Genomic DNA, 25,251 nt, shown 5'->3' on the forward strand with positions numbered 1-25,251 from the left:
TGTACTGACTTGGCAGAAAATCCTAAGAAATTTTGGTCTGATGTCAAAGCGGCAGGTGGATCAAAACAAAATGTCCAGACACTCTGTGACCAAAATGGTACTGAAACAGAAGATGACAGACTAAAGGCCGAAATACTAAATGTCTTCTTCCAAAGCTGTTTAACAGAGGAAGACTGCACTGTAGTTCCTTCACTAGATTGTCGTAGATGACATAATGGTAGATATCGAAATAGACGACAGAGGGATAGAGAAAAATTAAAATCGCTCAAAAGAGGAAAGGCCGCTGGACCTGATGGGATACCAGTTCGATTTTACACAGAGTACGCGAAGGAACTTGACCCCCCTTTCTTGCAGCGGTGTACCGTAGGTCTCTAGAAGAGCGTAGCGTTCCAAAGGATTGGAAAAGGGCACAGGTCATCCCCATTTTCAAGAAGGGACGTCGAACAGATGAGCAGAACTATAGACCTATATCTCTAACGTCGATCAGTTGTAGAATTTTGGAACACATATTAAGTTCGAGTATAATGACTTTTCTGGAGACTAGAAATCTACTCTGTAGGAATCAGCATGGGTTTCGAAAAAGACGATCCTGTGAAACTCAGCTCGCGCTATTCGTCCACGAGACTCAGAGGGCCATAGACACGGGTTCACAGGTAGATGCCGTGTTTCTCGACTTCCGCAAGGCGTTCGATACAGTTCCCCACAGTCGTTTAATGAACAAAGTAAGAGCATATGGACTGTCAGACCAATTGTGTGATTGTATTGAGGAGTTCCTAGATAACAGAACGCAGCATGTCATTCTCTATGGAGAAAAGTCTTCCGAAGTAAGAGTGATTTCAGGTGTACCGCAGGGGAGTGTCATAGGACCGTTGCTATTCACAATATACATAAATGACCTGGCTGATGGCGTCGGAAGTTCACTGAGGCTTTTTGCTGATGATGCTGTGGTGTATAGAGAGGTTGTAACAATTGAAAATTGTACTGAAATGCAGGAGGATCTGCAGCGAATTGACGCATGGTGCAGGGAATGGCAATTGAATCTCAATGTAGAGAAGGGTGATGTGCTGCGAATACATAGAAAGATGGATCCCTTATCATTTAGCTACGAAATAGCTGGTCCTCAACTGGAAGCAGTTAATTCCACAAATAATCTGGGAGTAGGCATTAGGAGTGATTTAAAATGGAATGATCATATAAAGTTGATCGTAGGTAAAGCAGATGCCAGATTGAGATTCATTGGAAGAATCCTAAGGAAATGCAATCCGACAACAAAGGAAGTAGGTTGCAGTACGCTTGTTCGCCCACTGCTTGAATACTGCTCAGCAGTGTGGGATCCGCACCAGATAGGGTTGATAGAAGAGATAGAGAAGATCCAACGGAGAGCAGTGCGCTTCGTTACAGGATAATTTAGTATTCACGAAAGCGTTACGGAGATGATAGATAAATTCAAGTGGAAGACTCCGCAGGAGAGACGCTCATTAGCTCGGTACGGGCTTTTGTTAAAGTTTCGAGAACATACCTTCACCGAAGAGTCAAGCAGTATATTGCTCCCTCCTACGTATATCTCGCGAAGAGACCATGAGGATAAAATCAGAGAGATTAGAGCCCACACAGAATCATACCGACAATCCTTCCTTCCACGAACAATACGAGACTGGAATAGAAGGGAAAACCGATAGAGGTACTCAGGGTACCCTCCGACACACACCGTGAGGTGGCTTGCGGAGTATGGATGTAGATGTAGATGTAGATGTAGATGTAGAAGTGTGAGTGTTCACTACAGAGATCACTGGGTAACCCCAGGAGATCAATAAAGGTACGATACCACTGTCCATACCCCATTTCATATAGGCTGACTGTGTATGGAGTTGTGTATGTACAAAGCAAAGAAGTATGCCAGAGCTTCATCAGATGGAAAAGGATAGAAGTAAAAAGACTGTGCATGTGTATTAGTTGTTTATTTATTCTTCATAATTACAGCCTATTATCTGAAAAGCTAAAATAGGCCATACAAATCACATTTCCTTGGATGGTAATAAATTATTTTAAAAAATACTACTTCTACTACTACAAAACTACGTTAAAACCCTTAACCAATTACCTAGTTACTAATCTACTACAAGCACTACAGGATTTGAAACTTCCTGGCAAGCTAAAACTGTGTGTCGGACCGAGACTCAAACTCAGGACCTTTGCCTTTTGGTGACAAGTGCTCTACCAACCGAGCTACCCAAGCACGACACACGACCTGCCATCACAGCTTCAGTTCTGCCAGTACATCGTCTTCTACCTTCGAAACTTCACAGAAGCTCTCCTGCGAACCTTGCAGAAATAGCACTCCTGGAGGAAAGGATATTGTGTACACATGGCTTAGTCATAGCCTAGGGGATGTTTCCAGAATGAAATTTTCATTATGCTGTGGAGTGTGCGCAGATATGAAACTTGCTTGGGTAGCTCGGCTGGTAGAGCACTTGCCCTCTGAAAGGCAAAGTCCCGAGTTCGAGTTTCGGTCTGGCTCACAGTTTCAATCTGTCAGGAAGTTTCATATCAGTGCACACTCCGCTACAGAGTAAAAATTCCAATCTGGAAACATCCTCCAGGCTGTGGCTAAGCCGTGTCTCTGCAGTAACCTTTCTTACGGGAGTGCAAGGCTCGCAGAAGAGCTTCTGTGCAGTTTGGAAGGTAGGAGACGAGGTGCTGGTGGAATTGGATCTCTGATGATGGGTCATGAGTCGTGCTTGGACAGCTTAGTTGGTAGAGTACTTGCCCGCTAAAGGAAAAGGTCCCTAGTTCGAGTCTCAGTATGGCAGACAGTTTTAATCTGCCAGGAAGTTTCACATCAGCACACACTCGGCTTCAGAGTGAAAATTTCATTCTGGAAACACCACCCAATGCATTGGCTAAGCAATGCCTCCGCAATATCCTTTCTTCCAGAAGTTCTAGTTCTGCAAGGTTCACAGAAGAGCTTCTGTGAAATTTGGAAGGTAGGAGACAAAGTACTGGCAGAATTGAAGGTCTGATGATGGGTCGTGAGTCATGCTGGGATAGCTCAGTTGGTAGAGTACTTGCCCGCTAAAGGAAAAGATCCGGGGTTTGAGTCTCAGTGCAGCACACAGTTTTAATCTGTCAGGAAGTCTCATTTCTGTGCACTCGCGACTGCAGAGTGAAAATTTCATTCTGACTACAATTTTTTTTCTCTGTTTGTTCATTTATTTTGGTGCATTTAGCTTATAGATGGTTGTCTCCACTACTGGATCTGCTTTCATACTGTCCCAGTCAACTGCCATAGTTTGCCAGATTCCATGGGATTCAGGCAGCATGTCAGCACCGTTTCCACTACTGCAAGCAAACCACCATTGCTGTTACTTCTTAAAGTCCACACTTCCATGATACAGTATAGATTCTTGGGACAGTATTTAAGTCGGTGGTCGCCGACATCAATTATCTTTCCTCTATCTGCAGAGTATGTGTCTAGCCTGGATGGCAGTATGATAACTTGTGGTTGGACGCCTCGTGAAGTCTTCCTTGGCTTTCCTGGATACTGCGGCTGCAATATCGTCCAAGATTCATCAGGTCGACTCCATCCTTGATGCTGCTATGTGATCCAAAATCGTTAATACCTGAAGTCCACTACCCTTTGAATCTTCATAGAGAATGCAGTTCCACAGTGTGTGTTCTGGTGTCCCAGCACTGGCGCAGGCACAGCTATCATTGATTTGTCTTCTGATTTTGGATAGATACGTGGCTTAAGGGCCATGGGCAGTCAGGTAATGTATCAAACACTCTATGGATTAAGAAATCTCGCTTTTAATCTCACCTTGAAGTTAGGGAGAAATTTTAAATTCACCTGCCTGCGCCTGAAGTGTCCCATTCATCCCTGCCACAGTTGTAATTCGATTGCCTTTTTCGAACTGGCCTCAGTTCGAAGCACCCCTCGTACTTCCATTTGATTACCATTCTTTAGCCAGTTGAAGACTCCCCTTTTCCTAGTTTCCAAGTCCAGTGGGCATATTCTCAGAATTACTAACAAAGCGTCTTTTGCAGTAGGCGCCCGTTAATTTTAGTAGCACACCTCATTCAACTATTCTCACTACTGAGGCTGGCTTCACTAGCTGCAGTCTATGAGCCCAAACGCTCTCACCATACCCCATGACTGATGCTAACATATACAGGTCTGGTGGTATACTCTGTCTTCAAGGGTAGCCGAAATTGCGTATTTGAAATGGATATAATTTTATTTATCATATTTGTACCTTTTCTGCCTACTTCTTCAATATGTGCAAAGTTACAACGTTCATCCAGAAATACACCCAGATATCTCATTGCTGCGCTTCTCCTAGCGGTTACATCATTTAATTTTACTTTAGGGTTTCTTATTAAGTTCCCTTTCAGCAGGAGTTGCGTTATTTTATGAGGTGATAGTGACAGTTTAACACTTTAACAGCAGCCTCCAAGTTCGTGGAGGACCGCATTACATTTGTCTTCTATGATTATTCCAGAGTCACCACTTACAACGAACAGCACGTCATCTGCAAATGCCACCAGTCCACTTATGTTACAGCTGTCATGTAACTTCTGCAGTGTAGACTCCAGTGCTACATCCCAAACTCTGGACAGCACGCTGATCATGCAGGCAGCCTTTTGTTATTGTTGTCGTTACTTTCTTTCCTGGGCATGCTAAGGAGCATATCACCTGTGGCAGTAATCTCTCACGCAATTATACAGCGCTTCTGGACAGTCCAAATCTCTAAGGTGACCAAAGGAGGACGGCCATTGTAGGTTATCTCTAGAGCATACGTAGAATGGGTATCTGTCACTAGTGAAATTCACTTATTAATTCCGTCTTCAGTTCACTTGCCTCTTCAAGACTTGTAGTGTAATCTTTCGCATAATAGTTTTTCAAATATCTTGCCAAGAACATTCAAAAGACAAATTGGTATGTAGGATTTGGATTTAATTTGATCCTTATTTTTCCCTTTACTAATCATTACCACTTCAGCATTCTTCCCTGGTGTAGAGACCGTTCCTTGCCAGAGACACTCATTGTCATATCACAGAAGTAACTATCTAATTGGTCACACAAGACTAGTATTGCTTCGGCAGGGACGCTGTCTGGTCCTGGAAATTTTGCCTTTTTCAGTTTTAAAATTATTTAACTAATTTTTTCTTGTGCAAAGGAGCACACAAGTTTATTGTTTCTATATTCTTTCCATAACATTTTCCGTAACCTACACTCACCATCTGTCTTGCCTTCTTCTTCATCATCAGGAAGTAGTGTTTCCATTAGCAGGGCAGCTGACTTCCCAACTTTCTGATATCAGCCCATCATTCCTTCTGAGCATGGATAAGACTGTTGATGATCGTACTTTCTCACAGACTATGTTATATTGTACCCCCAGGGATCTATTTCTAAGTTAGCCTCCAGAAATTGCTTCCATCACTTCATTTTTTGTACAAGTATTCCTTAAAATCTTGTTTGACATATGTGTATCTATGCAACCTTTGGACTTTTTGTTCTTGGGTCATAGTGTTCTGTTATAGCTCCCTGGCTCTTCATGTTTAGCATCTTAATTTATGCAGCACCTCGGTCCAGATGCAAGGTACTCCTTTAGAAAACCTCTGCTGACAGGTATCGATGCCTCCATCACTCTATGTAGAGCCAGTGTCAACTCTTGGGCTTTAACATCTACGTTATCACCCAGTGATGGACTTCCTGGAGACTGAAAAATTCTTCTTAGTTCTTCCCAGTTAGTGTCCTCGAGCTTTTATTTGGACCTTATAAGCGTGTTTTCTGTGGAGTCTTGGATTTCCATTCCAGTGATGGTATAGTGTATGATATTGTGGTCACTCAATGTCATTCCACTCGCATCCTTCCAGCCTTTCACACAACATGCTGCTGCATATTTGGTAAAGTGGCATCAACATTTGACATTGCTCTGACCCTCCCTTCATAGGTTGGTGGATTGTGAGGTACATTCAATACCTGGAGGTTCAGTTCCATAATGATTTTCTAGTTGTCTTCCACAGTCATAAGTCAGGCAACTATGACACAAAACTGATATGCAGATGGAATAGAGGGCTGTGAAGTGCCAGAGTGTGAACAGGAATGGGATAGGTGGGTGTATGACTATTACTAACAAAAGTTTAGGCCAGGAGGGTTATAGGGACGTAGGATATACTGCAGGGAGGGTTTCCACCTGTGCAGTTCAGGAAAGTTGGTGTTGATATGAAGCATCCAGATGGAGCAGGCTGTGAAGCAGTCATTAAAATGGGGAACACTGTGTTGGCCAATGTGCTTAGCAACTGGGTGGTCCAGCTGTTTCTTGACCACAATATGTTGGTGCCCATTCATACAGACAGACAGTTTGTTGGTTGTCCTGCCTACATGGAATTCAGTACAGTGGTTGCAGCTTAGCTTGTTGATCACATAACTCGTCTCACAGGTATAGGTAGGATATGTGATGCTTGTGACAAGACTGGAGTAGGTGCTGGTGTGAGGATGTAACTGATAGGTCTTGCATCTATGTCTATTACAGGGATATGAGCCATGAGGCAAGGGATCTGGAAGCAGGGCAGGATTGTACAAGGGTAGTGTGTAGGTTAGGTAGGCAACAGAATACCACTGTGGGAGGGGTGGGAAGGATACTGAGTAGAACAATCCTCATTTCAGGGCATAAAAAGAGGTAGCTGAAACCCTGGTGGAGAATGTGATTCAGTTACTCCAGTCCTGGGTGGTACTGAGTCATGATGGGAATGCCCACTATCTGTGGGCAGACAGTGGGACTTTGGGAAGTGGGGTTGGTGGCTGGAGAGATAAAGCATTGAACATGGGAGATCTGTTTCTCTACATGTTTGTCAGGGTAATTACGGTCTGTGAAGGTCTCAGTGAGAGCCTCAATGTATTTCAAATGGGACTGATTGTCACTGGAGATGCAATGACCATGGCTGCATGGAAGGGGCATCTTGGTATGGGATGGGTGACAGCTGTTGAAGTGGAGGTATTACTGGTAGTTGGTAGGTTTGATATGGACAGTGGTACTGATGTAACTATCTTTGGGGTAGAAATCAACTTCAAGGAATGTGGCTTGTTGGGTTAAAGAGGACCAGGTGATGCATATTGGGGAGAAGGCGTTGAGGTCTGGAGGAATGTGGATAGGGTGTCCATACGCTCAATGCAGATCACAAAGGTGTCGTTAATGAATCTGGGTGGTTAGAAAGGATTCCTCTAGAATAGGTTGACATAGGATGATGCCATATGGGTGTCCATTGCTGTACCCTGGATTTCTTTGTAGGTGATGCGTTCAAGGTAAAAGTAATTAGGGTGATGATATATGGTAGTTGGTCATTGCTAGGAAAGAAGTCGTAGGTTTGGAATCCATAGGGCACTGGGAAAGGTAATATTCAACAGCAGCAAGGCAATGGCCATTAGGGATGTTAGTGTAGAGAGAGGCGGCGTCAATCGAGACAAGTAGGGCAGCTTGTGGTAAATGAACACGAACTGTGGAGAGTCAGTGGAGGGAATAGTTGGTATCATTTATGTAGGAGAGTAGGTTGTGGATAACAGGCTGGAGGTGTCAGTCTATGAACGCAGAAATTCTCTCATTTGGGGCATAGTAACCAGCTGCCATGGGGAATCCTGGGTGGTTGCATGTATGGACTTTTAAGAAGCATGTAAAAGGAGTGAGGGGACTGATAGGGTGAGGAGAGAGATGTACTCCTGGGAGCGGTCCTGGGATGGGCCTAAGAATTTGAAGAAAGACTGAAGATCCTGCTGGACTTCTCAAATGGATCACAGTTGGATGAAGTAGTGAACTGAGTCAGGCAAGGTGCAGCACTGGTCTTTGGTTGAGTCTGATTGTCAGGGATGGTGGCAAAAAAGTGCTTCAACTGTAGGTACAACGAGAAGGAGACAATGACTAACTCCCTCAAAGTAAAGACAGTTTTGTACATTCACGATTCTGGGAGGAGAAGGGTATCACCTGAGCCCCTTGCACACGTTTCTGAGGAAGGAAGGTCAGGTGTTAGTGTGTGGAGCTTGAAATCTCCGCAAAATAGTGGTCTAAGGTGTTTGAGAAAGCAATAGTGTCCACAATGTCATTATCTGCTATGGTCAGGCCAGAAATCAGAGAATGGACTTGATCACAGATAGCCAATGGAGATCGCCCCACATGATAGAAGAGAGAGTGAAATTGTTAAAGGATGAAAATGAATTGAAATCCAGCTAGCACTTTTGTTATCCCAAAGAATGTGATGACACTGTGCATGCAACTGTTTATAACAAATACAGTTTGCTATTATAGGATGACAGTCAAAAATGCAGAGAGCACATCTCAACATGCAAATTACATTACAGCACTCCTTAGTCCACCAGGGGAGCGGGACAAGGTGCGGTAGAGATGAAGTGCGAGGTATGGAATGCTCCGCGGCATTAAGGATAATGTTCGTAAGGTACTCTACCTAGTCATCAATACTGGGAAAAAAAGTTGTTCATTGAAGGTCACAAGGGAGGAGTAAAGCCCTAGTTGGCCTTAGAAAGCTGTCGGTTGGATTTGTACGTAGGTGTGGTAGGAGTCAGCAAATGTCCTTCCAGTTGTGTGGCAGGTGTTTTTGCTGCTGGGGGCAAAGATTTGGTGGCTTTTTGTGCAGCTGCAGAAGGAGGTGGGGATGCTACCATGATACTGAGTGATTTGACAACTGCAGTGCTGAAATGGAGGTTACAAACCTGGCTGACCACATCCTTCACCGGGCAAGGCATAGCAAGAACAGTACTAAAATTGCTGGATGATAAAATGCAGGTCTTTCGAATAGCCAACAACTTGCTAGGATCTCATAGATGGCTCTTTCATCAAGACATATGGGACATTCAAGGGATGAGGTGGAATAGTCACCATTACAATTGATACAGCAGGGAGTAGGAAGTGGGCCCTTGCCCTCGAGAGTGTCCCTACCACAAGTAAAATATTTGACCATGTTTTGACAGGAAACATGAGTGTGGTTGTAACGCTGACTATGGTAGCAACACATCAGGTTTGGAAAGTATAATCACACAGTGATAACTTCATAGCCTGCTTTGTTCTTTGATGAAAACACTACTCGATCAATCATAAGAAAAACAGTGCATGTAGAAACTAAGGTTGCATTAACGTTTTTCATTACCTGATGGACCACAGTGACACACTGATCAAAGAGTAAGTTTGGATTTCTCCCTCTGTCAGACCATCAAGCAGCCAAGTGTAAATAACACCATGTGAAGAAATCAGTGTTTGCTGGGTCTCTACACGAACCAGATAGCCATGGTCAAGTGAAGCTGTTGGGCTTCAGAATCACAATTGGTCTCCAGAAGCAAAGCCCCATTATCTAAGTGAGAACAGGATTTTACACAGCCTGCAATTGTATCAACACCTTTCTGAGTAATAAACTTATTAACTGCAGCAAAGGACTAACTACTTCAGTATGTGATACCATGAGGAACCAACATGCACCTGGGAGAGTCTTTGGATCTTCAACCTCATTCTGTTTAAATTTAGCAGACATAAACGGAGATGGTTATTGGCTCACTGCAAAAATAGCCCCCATGATTGCCAGCATCTCTGATAACAAGCTCCTTCCAACTGGGAAGGAATCTGTGTGCTTCCATTGAGCTGACTGGCGCTTTGTTTCTGGATTGAAAAATGGCATCCACGTCTCATCCATTGTCACAACCGATGAAAAGAAAGTCCTGTTCATGCTGTTGTTGCGCGTCAACATTGCTTGGCAACATGCCACACGGGCAGCCATGTTGTCGTCCGTCAGCATTCGTGGCACCCACCTGGATGACACTTTTTGCATTTTCAGGTCGTCATGCAGGATTGTGTGCACAGAACCCACAGAAATGCCAACTCTGGAGGCGATCTGTTCAACAGTCATTCGGCGATCCCCCAAAACAATTCTCTCCACTTTCTCGATCATTTCGTCAGACCGGCTTGTGAGAGCCCAAGGTTGTTTCGGTTCGTTGTCACACAATGTTCTGCTTTCATTAAACTGTCACACCCACAAATGCACTTTCAGCACATCCATAACTCCATCACCACATGTCTCCTTCAACTGTCGATGAATTTCAATTGGTTTCACACCACGCAAATTCAGAAAACGAATGATTGCATGCTGTTCAAGTAAGGAAAACGTCGCCATTTTAAGTATTTAAAACAGTTGTCATTCTCGCCGCTGGCAGTAAAATTCCATCTGCCATACGGTGCTGCCATCTCTGGGATGTATTGATAATGAACGCGACCTCATTTTAAAACAATGCGCATGTTTTTATCTCTTTCCAGTCTGGAGAAAAAAAATCAGAGGCCTTAGAACTTGAATGCAGCTCGTAGATAATCATATAATTTTTATACTAAGTGGCTAACGATACGTGTTATATTGACTTCCAGTTTCTTTGCTTCATGTGAGTTGAGAGCTTGTTGAACACCTTTGCAGCAGAGTTAATAAATCCGGTCTAAATCTTACACAAATGGTGAAGCATGTAAGAAAATCATTTTTTTGCTTGGTATTATAATTTGTAAATCATAGTTTAGCTAAAACTGATATTTGTTGTCGGCAACAAAGAGCTTTAAGAGGTTAGGTTAGTGTTGTTTAACGTCCCGTCGACAACGAGGTCATTAGAGACGGAGCGCAAGCTCGGGTTAGGGAAGGATGGGGAAGGAAATCGGCCGTGCCCTTTCAAAGGAACCATCCCGGCATTTGCCTGAACCGATTTAGGGAAATCACGGAAAACCTAAATCAGGATGGCTGGAGACGGGATTGAACCGTCGTCCTCCCGAATGCGAGTCTAGTGTGCTAACCACTGCGCCACCTCGCTCGGTGAGCTTTAAGAAGAAAGTGTACTGAGAAGTATGTAAGAATTCCAAAATCCTTAGAGAGACCACTGTAAGAAGTGTAATTATCTATTTTATGCACTATACTGTTTGTTCCCCTCTTCTGAATAATATCATACTTTAGTTACTTGAGATGTACCTGGAATGATAAGGATTTTTTATGTGCTGTTTAAAATAAAATTGAAATGAACTGTTCATTCAGTCTCATTCTGTCACCCATTTTGTCTACTTTTTGTGTGATTTTGATGACTATTTAACTTTTTCTATGTTATTAAAATAATTCTAATAAACCTCCATTAATTTAACAGCCATGTTATTATTGCATACTTGGTGGATCAGTATGCAAAAGATGACTCTCTGTATCCTAAAGATGCTAAGAAACGGGCTCTAGTGAACCAGCGACTCTTCTTTAATGTGTCAACACTTTACGGACGTTTTTCTGCATATTATGTAAGTGCAGTAGTAAAACTGTATATGTCAATAGCAGTATGATATTTGGTAATATGAATTTCCATAACAATAATGCTACAGTTATTGTATTAGTGGCAATGAATTCCTCTCCTTGTTATAATGATTTTAGTAGGTCTGCTCATTGTTGTGTATGACATTTCTAAAGCAAGGGTCTGTGTCTGTTAATTTCGTGACTTACTTTCTCTCTCATATACACACATCAAGGTGACAAAGACATCTAAGAATATTCAATGTCCCACTGCACTTGATAGCACTGGTCAGAATTCTATACACTGATAACCTCACAACTGTGAAGACCAGTGCTCCAGTGCTGACACATTTGATTTCTCTAAAGTATCTAAAAGTGTCAGATCACCCAACAGTACAACATATATGCCAGAAAACTCATGAGGGAAGCTCTAAAATGTCTCAGTTGGTGGAAGAACTGTTAACAAACTCTGATTTGCACATGACACCATGCTTTTAGTAAGCAGCGAAGGTGAACTTACTAGGCTACTGACAAAAGTAAAGGGGGTTAGTCTATCACAGGCATTAGACATCAATCTCATCATGTCCAAATCCAAGATAATTATTGAGGAGCATGATTACAACTTACAGGTTAGTTAAAGGATTTGGATTCTGGACATTCTTCAAGCTATTTTGCAACAGCCACCTACCATACAGGAAATTGCAATGATGATAAAGAAGGTTCATCATGCTAGGGTGAGGGCTATGAAAAAGTTCTCCGATATCTGGCAGGACATTGACAAGGAACGTTACAAAGATGCAGCTTGTCAAAATACTTGTTTTTTCTGTCTTTTTTATGGATATGAAACGTGTACCCTTAAGGGCAGAGACAAGCAGCATATTGACAAATTTTAGCTTTGGTGCTGGTGCAGATGCTGCATATAAAACAGAACAAAATAAGAACTAATATGTACACTATTAAGTAACTTAATCTGCTGGTGGCTTTCCTCTCATTGAACCAAAATATTCTCCAGTTCTTTGGCTATACTCTGAGAAGAAATGCAGAAAGTCTAGAAAAAATACTTGTGGAAGGAATGAGTGATAACACAAGACTGAAGGGAAGAGCAGGATGTTGGATCATATCAAGAAGCTCTTCAAACTACATCTTCAGCAGAATCTAAGAGAAAGTGGGTAATCATCCAAGATGGAGACCCTTGGATCATGGGATCATGACACTCAGCAATGAGTACACTGATGATGATTTACTCTCAGAACACACAGAGATTATGAGTGGCTGCTGATAAGTCTTTGGCTTTTCCTAGCTAAAATAGGTATAGACTCATTCTGAAGTTTTTGTGTTAAATGTTGTTTTTTTACATTACATGTGACAGTAATTGCATAGCAGTAACTATCTGCTCTCTCTCTCTCTCTCTCTCTCTCTCTCTCTCTCTCTCTCTCTCTCTCTCTCTCTTCCTGTGCAGGTTTGAAATAAATATGTTGCAAGAAAATAGAGAAGTCAAGGTGAAAGAGAGTCATGCTGTGATTGAGTATCTTATTTAAAAGGGGATATGGCCAAACAAATTTATGATGATATGTCTGGTACATTGGGCGGCAACTGCCCTTCTTACTCTGCTATCAAGAATTGTGTTGCTGCTTATAAAACAGGGCATTTGAGAAGTGAAGATGATAAGCATCCTGGAAGGCAAACTCAAGTCACAGTTCTGGAAACTGTAGATGCTGTTAATTCTGTGATCCTGAATGTCCACAGGATATTGGCTAAAAAGATAGCAGAGCCCCTGGGAATATCCTGAGAATATGGAGGTCATATTATTTGTGACATTTTGGATATGAGAAAGCTCTCAGCCAAATGGGTTCCCAAATGTTTCAATACAGACCAAAAGCTTGAATGAGTGGTTGCTTCAGAGTCCATTTTGTCAAGTTTTACCAGGATCCTGTGGGTTTTTTGGATTTTCTCATCACAGTAGATGAAACTTGGATATACAAGAATGATCCAGAGACCAAAGAAAGTCTGTATAATGGACACACAATGGCTAAAAACATCCAAAAAAATTCAGAACACTAAGATCAGTAGGCAAGATGCTCTCATGTGCCTCTTGGGATAAAGATGGAATCCTGCTTATTGATTACTTACAACATGGTAAAATAATAATAGCAAAGTACAACTTCTCAACAAATTCAAGCAATAACTGATCTCCAAATGTAAAGGAAAGCTGAGAATAAAATCTTGTTTCTGCAAGACTTTTAGGTGGGTTAATGATGCTGGAACAAAGATGCCATAAGTGTGTTCAGCTCAACAAGAAATCCATTGGGTATTTAACTCTACTGTTCTGTTCACATTTACTAAACAAATGTACTGTTTGGGTCAATATTACCCGATATGTATTTTTCGTACTGTTATATGCCAAAGGCATTGTTGTTATATTGCAGTATGTTGTTAATGATCAAAGCAATAATAATAATAGTAGTAATAATAATAACAATAACAACATGAAGTCACCCAAGCAATTAATTCTACGCACAATTGGAAAGCCCCTGGAAAAGATAAAATAGCAAATTTCTGGCTAAAGAAGTTCACTTCAACACATTCACATCCAACTAAATTATTTAACAGTTACATTGCAGACCCATACACATTCCCTGATACACTTGCACATGGAATAACCTATCTGAAACCTAAAGATAAAGCAGACACAGCAAACCCAGCTAAATATCACCCCATAACATGCCTATCAACAATATACAAAATATTAACTTCAGTCATTACACAGAAATTAATGACACATACAACACAGAACAAAATTACAAATGAAGAACAAAAAGGCTGCTGCAAAGGAGCACGAGGATGTAGAGAGCAACTGATAATAGATGCAGAGGTGAGATATCAAGCTAAAACTAAACAAAGGTCGCTACACTACGCATACATTGATTACCAAAAAGCTTTTGATAGTGTACCCCACTCATGGTTACTACAAATATTGGAAATTATTATTATTATTATTATTATTGTGTTTTTACGGCCTTATTGGACCGCTTCAGTCAATTTCTTTCCGGTCTTCCTAAGATTTCTCATTGTTTTTTCCTTCTTGGCTTTCCAGTATTTCTTCATTCTATCCGACCTTTGTTTTCGTTCCTCTTCTGAAAATACCCTTTTAGTTGTTTCTCTTTTATCAATGTTTGGCAAGAATCTAATATTTCTATTTTTTAATTTATTTACTTGTTTTGATTTGGTTTTCAAGTCCTCCAGCGTTATGTCTAGTTCTTTCATGTCTTCTTTTATTTCCTTTATCCAGACAGGTTGTTGTTTTTGTTTCCAGAGTTTCTCCAAAATTTTGCGTATTAATCTGTCTTCAGGTGTTCTCAATAGATGGCCAAAAAATGATATTCTCTTCTTTCTCATGGTATCCATTACTGGTTCTATCTCCTGATATACTACTGCATTTGGGACAATACGTCATTCTCCTGCTTTTTAGTACTTTTTATTGATGCATGTCCTTATTATTCTTCTTTCTATTTTTAGAATTTTGTCTGTGTTGTTCTTTTGACTTAGCTTAAACAGGGTTTCACTTCCATAGGTTATTTCTGGTTGGACAACAGTCTTGTAATGTTTTAATTTTGTATTTATTGACAAACATTTTTTGTTGTATGTGTTTGTGGATACTTTTTGGGCTCTTGATAATTTATTAGTACTCTCTGTCCAGGACATTTTTTCATTTAAGTTATAGGTTATATTTTCTCCAAGGTACTTAAATTGTTTTACAATTTCTATATCAGTTCCACACATCTGTACACTATTTATTACAAGGGGGTCTGTTGCCATTATTTTTGTTTTTTCAAATGAAATTGTTAATATATTGGAAATATGTAAAGTAGATCCTAAATTGATACAGTTCCTAAACATAGTAATGAAAAATTGGAAAACCTCACTTAATATCCAAACAAATTCAAATAATATCACATCACAGACCATACAGATTAAGTGTGGAGACTCACTAAGTCCTTTCTGGTTCTGCCTTGCTCTGAACCCACTATCCAACATGCTAAATAATACAAATTATGGATACAAATTACTGGAACACACCCACACAAAATCACACATATACATGGATGATCTAAAACTACTGGCAGCAACAAATCAACCAATTACTAAAGATAACAGAAGTATTCAGCAATGATATAAATATGGCTTTTGGAACAGACAACTGTAAGAAAAATAGCATAGTCAAGGGAAAACACATTAAACAAGAAGATTACATATTGGATAGCCACAGCGACTGCATACAAGCGATGGAAAAAACAGATGCCTCTAAATATCCAGGATACAGGCAAAAAATAAGATTAGATAATACAAATATTAAAGAAGAACTAAAAGAAAAATATAGACAAAGACTAACAAAAATACTGAAAACAGAATTGACAGCAAGAAACAAGACAAAAGCTATAAATACTTATGCTATACCAATATTGACCTACTCATTTGGAGTAGTGGGAGTAACACAGACCTAGAAGCACTCAATACACTTACATGATCACAATGCCACAAATACTGAATACATTACATACATTCAGCAACAGAAAGATTCATATTAAGCAGAGAGGAAGGATGGTTGGTTGGTTGGTTGTTTGGGGGAAGAGACCAAACAGCGAGGTTATTGGTCTCATAGGATTAGGGAAGGATGGGGAAGGAAGCAAGCCGTGCCCTTTCAAAGGAACCATCCCGGCATTTGCCTGGAGAGATTTAGGGAAATCACGGAAAACCTAAATCAGGATGGCCGGGCGCGGGATTGAACCATCGTCCTTCCGAATGCGAGTCCAGTGTGCTAACCACTGCGCCACCTCGCTCAGTGAAAGGAAGGAGGAAGGAGATTTATCGAGATAAAAAACCTACATTATGGACAGGTAGACAATTTAAGAAAAAACTTTTTAGAACGAGCAGAAACTTACAAAATACACAAAGCAATCACTCATATAAATACATCGGCTACACCACTGCAATTTCATAACCACTTCTACAACCCTTTGGATCACATTACATCAACTGATACGAAGAAAGTAAATTGGAAGAAGAAAACAGCACACAGTAAGCACCCGTATCATCTAACAAAGCCACACATCGATCAAGACGCATCCAACACATGGCTAAGAAAAGGCAATATATACAGTGAGATGCAAGGATTCATGATTGCAATACAGGATCAAATAATAAACACCAGATATTACAGCTTGCATATTATTAAAGACCCCAATACCAAAACAGATAAATGCAGACTTTGCTAACAACAAATAGAAACTGTAGATCATATCACAAGCATATGTATAATACTAGCAAACACAGAATACACCAGAAGACATGACAATGTAGCAAAAATAATACATCAACAACTTGCCATACAACATAAACTAATAAAACAACATGTTCCCACATACAAGTATGCACCACAAAATGTAGTGGAGAATGATGAATACAAATTATACTGGAACAGAACCATTATAACAGAAAAAAACATTAAACTCATGAATAAAAGGAAGAAATAACACAACTAACTGAAATATCCATACCCAATACAGTAAATATACAGAAGATAATAGGAGAAAAAATTGAAAAATACATCCAACTGGCTGAGGAAGTCATGGACATGTGGCATCAGGATAAAGTTGACATTATACCAACTATACTATCAATTACAGGAGTCATACCACACAATATCCACCAGTACATCAATGCAATACAGCTACATCCAAACGTATATATACAACTACAGAAACCTGTAATTATTGGTTCATGTTCAATTACCTGAAAGTTCCTACATGCAATGTAACATATACTGTACAGTTAAAAGGAAGTCATGCTTGATCAAGTTCCACGTCACTTTCCATTTTTAACCAGACATAATGTCTGAGAAAGGAAAGAATAGTAATAATAATAATAATAACAATAATAATACACAGAATGTCGCTAAGAAAATCTATTATTTTAATATTCATGCAAGGTATATTAGGAACAACAGACATTCCACCAAAAAATCATTCTCAACATTCATCTTCCTGTTGGCCCATATCACTTTCTTTCCTTCGTATTCACTGCAGTTTGGACACAAGGAGATGACATGTGTTTTGCATACATGTTTATTACACTTTCCGCACAACATGTTATTTTTATTGTTATTGCTTGAAGGACAGAACTTACCGTGTGCATATTTACTAGAGTTTCTCATTGTTACTGATTTAGACACATCTGCCATTCCTTCACGATTCTGGATGCTCCTGACCATTCTCAAAGAATCTTCTGTTCTTGGAAAATGCTTCCTCAATGCAATGTGCTCTGGAATCAGTAACTTTCCACCTACCTCCAAAAATATTCTCCTTCTAGTCAGTTTCCAGTTAGGGTCAATCGAAGTCCACGAGACACATGCATTATCAGCAGCAACATCAAGAATATTGTAGAAAACTATAATGGACCATCTATTGATTTTTTGTTTGCATGTATATGTACCTTTTAGCTGATTGAATGTGTCTTCAGCCTCTTTGGTTGAATTATAATCTAAAATCATTTCTGAGTTGATCAGCCGTGTCACTTATTTGGCCACCATGGTGGAGAGTGCTCATTAGTACAACTTTCTTATTTCTCTTAGGAATATAATTTGTGAATTTCCTTGTTGGTCATATTTTGTAGAAGCTCTGGCTTATTTTTATGTATGGTTGCTAACATTGTCAGTTTCCTTTTCAGAAGCAAATGTCCCAACTTGTACGATGTGAAAAAATGTCACATGTTACATTTTGACCTTGCAAATCAGAGATAAGATTAGCAACTACTCTCATTCCCTAATTTTTTTCTGGTGCCACTCCACTCCCCTATCCTGTATAAATTTGGGCTTTCAGTACATATGAAGATTTGCTGTCACACAAAGTCCATATCCTTTTCCCATATTTTGCCCATTTGCTTGGGATTTACTGCTTGAATGGACAGGAGCCTCTAAATGCTACCAGCTGCTCGTTGGTGATGAAATTTTCCCCTGGATTGTACAGTTTAGGAAAGACTTCTAACCACTTCTGCCAGATACTGTGAATTGCGGATAGTTTTTCAGTATGTCATCTTTCCTCTCTTGCAGATTTCTTATCAAATCGCAAGATGTGTGATATTTTACAAAACGTTTCTAGGGACATGGTGGCTTCAAATATGTTCTGCCCAGTATCCTTTTCCCACAAACTTTTTGTGGATGCCTCAAGTGAATGATAGACACCCGCAAGGAATAGGAGTCCTAAAAGTATGCGTGAAAAAGGGAATCATCCATGTTTGTCGATTGTTTACCATAAACTCATTGCCGCTCAATATTTGACATCTCTGTTATTTCACTCTGAAGTGATGCAGAAAATAATACTTCAAATGAACTTTTTACATCATTTATTCTACTGCTCGCATACCTGGATAAGTCCCGGGGTACTCCTGATGACATTCAAAGCAGGTAGGCAGTTGTGTTGTGCTAGTGGTTGCAACTGCCATTCTGTATTCCTGTTTTTAGGAATAGAATCTGTACACTACTTTGAATAAGCTGTGGACTTTCATCAATGTCATCAGAACACTCACTTTCAGATGCATTCCTGGCATGATCTTTGCACTTAGAAAGTAATCCTTTGTCCGTTGAGCTATTTACTAATTCTTCCAACTCAGCATCAGTCAGTGATGTAATCACAACAATGTCACAATTCAGACTGATCACAAACAATAGGGAACACAAACTGAGCAGAAACAATGGATAATTCAATGAGTTGAAAAGCCATAATAACAAGTCCATTGTAGTAAACGCAGCACCTTTGTTAACTCGTTGATTGTAGAGAGGAAGTATGAACAATGAAAGTTATAACTACTACAAAAATATGAGGCAACCAGAAAGTATTTAACTTTAGAATAGTCATATTAATATTGTGTCTTACTGACTCAAACATTACATATTTAACTCTTTAGGTTTATGACCAGATGACTTAAAATATTTTAAATGTTATTTAACTACATAGTGTCCTTGCACTTTCAGACAAAGTCACCATATTTCATAAAGTTGTTTTGATACTTAAATAATAAGAAATGAAATGTATAACCATTTCAGGTCATATGGACCCAAACAGAAAAAGCAGGGTTAATTTTTTTCAAACATATGACGTAAGTGCACCCCCTCATATTTGAGGTATCAAGCAATCAAGAAGCACATAAATCAGATCAAAAATGTTGCTAAGCTATCAGACAGTCTCCTGCTTAAAAGAACAATTTCTCTGTTAATAGAAAGAAAATGAAATCCATTGACAATGCTGTAACTACAATGAAATATGGCTTGGTAAAATAAGACAAAAATTGTGTTTGCTCAAGTTGGAGCCCATCCAAAAACAACATATTTGTAGGTAAACATAGGCACTTCAATCTCCAGATGAAAACCCCTTCTTTAGTGCTAACTGATGCAGAAAAAAACCACGCACACACATGCAGAGCTACATTTCTACACTTCCATGTGGCACACACAGCTCCCTTCATGCCTGTGCCAGAGCGAGTTCATCATGCTACATTTCTACCCATCTTCCGGCTATCTCACTCTCTCATCCATCAGCTATCTTTGTCACCACCCTTGTGCCCCTACCCCTTCCCCCACCTCTTTTCTCCTCTCACACATTCCACCAGAAACAATGCCTCACTGCAGTCATGCTGCATTATCAGTGCAATGTAGTTAGATGGGACGATATAGGTCTGTGTGTGTGTGTGTGTGTGTGTGTGTGTGTGTGTGTGAGTCAGAGAGAGAGAGAGAGAGAGAGAGAGAGAGAGAGAGAGAGAGAGAGAGAGTTTTCTGTTTTAGTTAACTCCAACGGAAGATAGTGGTTGAAAGTTTTCCATCTTTTTCATGTGATTATTGACTGCTCACCCCTTAACTAAACAGTGAGTTGTTACCTTTACTCCTTCCACTTTTTGTACTTCTTCCAGGACTTCCCTTTACCACATTTACAATGAGGAGCAGAAACATACAGAAGTTAAGGAAATGTGTAAGCTTTTGGAGTCAGGGGCTCCTTGTTTTGGCAGAAAGGTTGAATGAGAAGGACGATGGATAAAGGAAAAGGACTGGTGACATTTAGAAAATTGATAGAGTTATGGAAAAATCACCCAGAACCCTGAGTCAGGAAAGACTTGCAGGCTGGTATGAGAAAGAGTGTCTTAGGTTAAAACAGAAATAATAGTGACCTTAGGAATGCAAACATTTCTAAAAGCTTCTGTTTAGGTACTATCAATGAGAAGAGTAGTTAATAAGAATTTTCATTTATGAGGCGCATTTTTAAATTTATTTTGAATTGGTAGGGATATTTGGTTTCATGCTTTATGTTAGATAATAGTTTGCTGGATTCTTTTACACTAGAATACCACTGCTGTACTGTGTCTTCTATTCTAACTGTGAAATCACATTTTGGCTGAAACTTGTTTTTATTTTCAACAGCAGAAACTATTGTAAAGTAAATGTACTGAGAAGTGAATGTATGATTACCAATATCATTGAAATGATCACTGCAAGATGAACACTTGTCCACTTTACACAATATTCCCATTTTTCACTTCTGATGACTACATACTGTATTTGCTGGAGGTGCACTGCACCAGAAAATACTTCCATGGGACAACAAAAAATTAAAATATACAAAATGGACCAACGCCCTTATTTTTACATAAATTGAATGAGAGATGGGTTACTTCCACTACAGAAAAACTTGCTGAACTGGGGTTCTTGATTAGTTTTTCTATGTGTTGACTATTTTCCCTTGTTATCCAACTGGACATCAAAGAAACATTACTTATGGTGTATCATTTAATATATGTACATTAGTGTCTATTGCCGGTGTTTGCAGATCAATTTTTGCATGTTTAGAATTACACATTGTGAGTCATTATGAGCTTGAGAGCTAAGTTTCAGTATGGATGTCTGAGTCATATGCTTATGCTACCAACAAACATGACAGTTGGACATTTTTTAAAAATCACTGGATGGCTGGTCGTAAAGATTAAGTAAAAGAGTGTACTCAGTACTGTCCCATGTGGTCCAATGTATGTTTTTATTTCCTTTTCTGCTGTCATTTCCATGTATGTGACAGTCTACAAATACAGCCTTCTGCTTTCTACAATGAAGGTAATACTTCTTGATGCTAGAAGGATGCCTTTGATACCACAACATTTTACTGTTTCCAAATAGAATTTTGTGCTCCTTGCAATCAAAGGCTTTAGCAAAATCACAGAGCATCCTAACAGGATATTTTTTCTTGTTTATCTCTACCAGGACTTTGTATGTTGGTTACTATATGACTTCCTCCATGGAGAATTCTTCACAGAAACCAAAGAGAGAAGCAATTAACAAGTTATGCTCAGAAACATGAGTCAATATTCTAGAACAATCCCTGAAAAACCTTTGAAAGAGAAGTGAAGAGGGCTGTAATTAAAGGTGATTCACTTTTCTTCAGTTTTTTTATGTAGGTTTATTACAGCATCTTTAAGAATGCCAAAAAGATATGCCCTGAGTCATTGACTGATTATTACAAAAATAATGTAACATAGTCCACTCAAAAAACTGAAACTATTTGGATTTCCAAATGATCATAGACTAGTTAGATGCACAATGAAATTACATAAAAAGCTGGATAGAAAATATATCATCAGGCAGAAAATGAGAAATGTAGATTATGAAAATTTACAATAAAAATAGGGAGATATATTAGACTACATTAAATGACAGCTCCATCATCTTGGAAAATGCAGTTTATTGGCTTATCTTCCTTTTCACTACAGGTGTGTTCTTTTGCACCTTGCTCTCATTGGCATGTGTTTCCTTTTTAATCTTGCCCAAACCACCCCCTCCCCTCCCGGAGGGCAGGACTAATAATTCTAAAAGCTAGTGTACCGTTATCACCTTTACTTTTTTGTGTATCTATCAGCAGTACTACAAATATTGCTTCTTTTAGTAGTGGCCATAAGTTTTGTCTCATAATTTAAAAGATGATAGAGACTTACGTGATATTATTTAACAGAGTTACTTAGGCACATAGCAAAAGAGTTGGCAAGTAGCAAGAAGATTAAACAAAAGTAAATCTCAAATGTAACAAGGTACCTATTAAAGAGGTGTCAAGAATTACACACAAGTGATAATACTGACATAGAATAGGCAGAATTAAATTTTTAAAAAATTGTAAAGTATCTTCAAGATGGTATGAAAAGGTGTAAGGCAACTTTGATTAGAGGACCAACTGAAAACATTTAAAGAATTAAAACTAAAAACAGAAAACTATTTTGGATAGACATCATGTTCAAAGAGTTAATGTGGGAAATGTCACAGAAACCACCAACAGAGGGAAATCTGAACAAGAATTTGAAGATTTCTGTAAATGTTTTTAAAGCTCAAGAGGTAATCAAGGGACAAAGGCAATTAGTAATTAAAGTGAAATGTAGAAAATTATTGGAGATATCATGAGATGAAGGTGCCTCAAGAGGATGGTGTTTCACTAGAAATGATTAAAGCTGAAGGCAAAGTGATACAAAAGGAGTTTATAAAATAATGTACAAAATGTTGTTAGAGGAACACAAATGCCCCAAAACTGATCAGTGCTGTCATAGTTTCAATCAGATTTCGTAATTATAATGGGAAATTCAGAAGATGGAATAGTCAGGTGAGGATATTCCATATAATGAAACATATTGTCAATAGACCTAGGGGATGTATTCACACCCATAAATTGAAAAAAAAAAAAAAATACATTTCAAAGCAGTATTCTTGAATCACCTTCAGTTTGTTGATGACACTGCACTATTTGCCTCTGCTTCAGTCAAACAAGTACAACTAATGGAAGAGCTTAATAGCGAAAGAAGGAGTCAAACTTGATTTGAAGATCGTAATAATGTATAATCAATCCATCAGAAAGAAAACTGAACAAATTTAACATCTAAGTCATATAATCAGTTCAAATGTTATTATATTTATTGCTTTAGTACATTAGAAATAAAGCATTGCAAATTAACAGAATGACCCCAGTAAGATGACAAATGACTTATGATGATGATGATGGTGGTGGTGGTGGTGGTGGTGTAGAGTTTTTATAATATATTTGACTGTAATTTAAATTATTCTTCATTTGGCATAATACAAATCATTTTGTTAACAGTATCCTGTAACGTTCTTCGGAGCAAAACAATTTGATCCTGTGAAACTAAAGGAATTGGAGACAGCCTACGAATTCTTGAATACATTTCTTGAGGGACAGCAGTGGGTAGCTGGTACATCAATGACGATTGCTGATTATGCAATTTTGACATCAGTTAGTATTGCAGATGTAAGTACTGTTCGTGAAAACATTGTGAATAATACTATGTGTTCTAGAGTTTATCATTTAAATGAATTCTTTTATAATCACAGCGATTGTAAACTAAGGTGAAATCTAAATACTGACAGGTTGCTAAAGAAACTACATGCCATAACATGTATTGCACTGCTCTTACACATACAATAGTGTTAACATTTCACATAATACACTCAGCTACCTCATATGGATGATAAGCCACTTCTCCTACAAACATCTACCATTACTATATCAAACAATGGAAAAACCAGGATGGAATGTAACACTATTATGAAAAGTTTAATTGCTACTCACCATATACTGGACATGCTGAGTCACAGATAAGGACAACAAAAATACTGTCACTTAATGACCTTTCAACCAACATGGCCTTTGTCAAAAACAGACAAAAAACATACATACACATATATGCAGACACAACTCTCACACACATCACTAGAGTCTCTGGTAGCTGAAGCCAGACTTACGAGTGCACACAACAGTATGTGTGCACAGATGTCTTGATCAACTGGTTCTGACTGTATATTGTTTGTGTTTGGCATACCAGTATTTAAGTCATATGGACAGATATGACAGCTTCAAAGTCACATTATGAGCATGTGTGCCACAGCACGTGTTTCCTGCTAGATAATATAGCATCGACCCAAAGGAAAAGCACCTGTATCCATGTAGATATCATGCATCTAGACTGACTATCTCGATTTCCAAACTTACATCCAATTAAACATTCACGGGACACTCTAGGTTAAAGGATTTCAACCCACACACCCTAGCAAGAATCAGTCTGGTCTCCAGCTGATGCTTGTCAAGCAATGGCCAATGGAATGCATTACTCATAAAGGAAGCCATACTGAGTTGTCTGGTCTATAGTAATATGAGTCACTGTGCAGGTTGTATTTCTATGTGAAGGCATCACATAACACTTATTGATGTCCTTTATGCCTCTTCTCTAGTAAAAGGATTCATACATGATAAGTACCACCCTTAAATTACCTGCTTAGCTGGGTGGTTACATGCTTGCCTCCCATGCATTGGGCCTGGGTTCAATTTCCAGCCAGGTCGGAGATTTTCTCCATTCAGGGACTGGGTGTTGTGTTGTCCTCATCTTCAATTAATCCTCATCATTGGCCGCCAGTCACCCATGCAATCATTTCATTTCAGTACCACCCTTGGGCTATGGCAATGCATGCTGTTTCAATATTGCTGTATCATGTGCCACAATGCTTTGAAGGCAACTTTCAGTGCACACTCTATTACTGACGTTCTTGCAAACGTGATCTTCAGATGAATAATACTATGACTAGTGCCAGAACAGCTGCTTGTGTACCTCTGATCAAGCCGTTATTACTCCAGTTTTGTCAGCACACCTCTAGTAGATAAATGCAAAGGGAGCTGAAGAAAATTTGTATTTTGTGACACTTCTGTTGAATATACTGCTCTTAGAACAGTTGCTGGAGCATACTATATCAATTCCAGTATATTCCGTTGATGGTTAATCAGCAGCAACCATCTAAGTATGTCAACCAGTTGCCTCAGATAAATACTATCAAAACCACAAAAAGTGATCTAGTGTCAGACCCAAGAACCGTAC

At 39.3% G+C, this 25,251-nt stretch overlaps 2 protein-coding genes across 2 annotated transcripts in view; both read left to right on the forward strand.

Annotated features, from left to right (window-relative positions):
• LOC126284372 (calcium uptake protein 1 homolog, mitochondrial) overlaps positions 1–25,251 on the forward strand; it is a 613,419-nt gene that overhangs the window by 314,363 nt on the left and 273,805 nt on the right. The gene's annotated exons all lie outside the window — the stretch shown is intronic.
• The window catches only part of LOC126284377 (glutathione S-transferase 1-1-like), an 83,703-nt gene that overhangs the window by 44,946 nt on the left and 13,506 nt on the right, over positions 1–25,251 (forward strand). Inside the window, exons 3-4 of the mRNA XM_049983261.1 lie at positions 11,168–11,309; positions 23,466–23,633. Of these exons, the coding sequence (XP_049839218.1) occupies positions 11,168–11,309; positions 23,466–23,633 (310 nt within the window). The remainder of the gene's footprint in view (positions 1–11,167; positions 11,310–23,465; positions 23,634–25,251) is intronic.

The sequence above is a fragment of the Schistocerca gregaria genome, chromosome 8, assembly GCF_023897955.1.
Source record: "Schistocerca gregaria isolate iqSchGreg1 chromosome 8, iqSchGreg1.2, whole genome shotgun sequence".
NCBI lineage: Eukaryota > Metazoa > Arthropoda > Insecta > Orthoptera > Acrididae > Schistocerca > Schistocerca gregaria.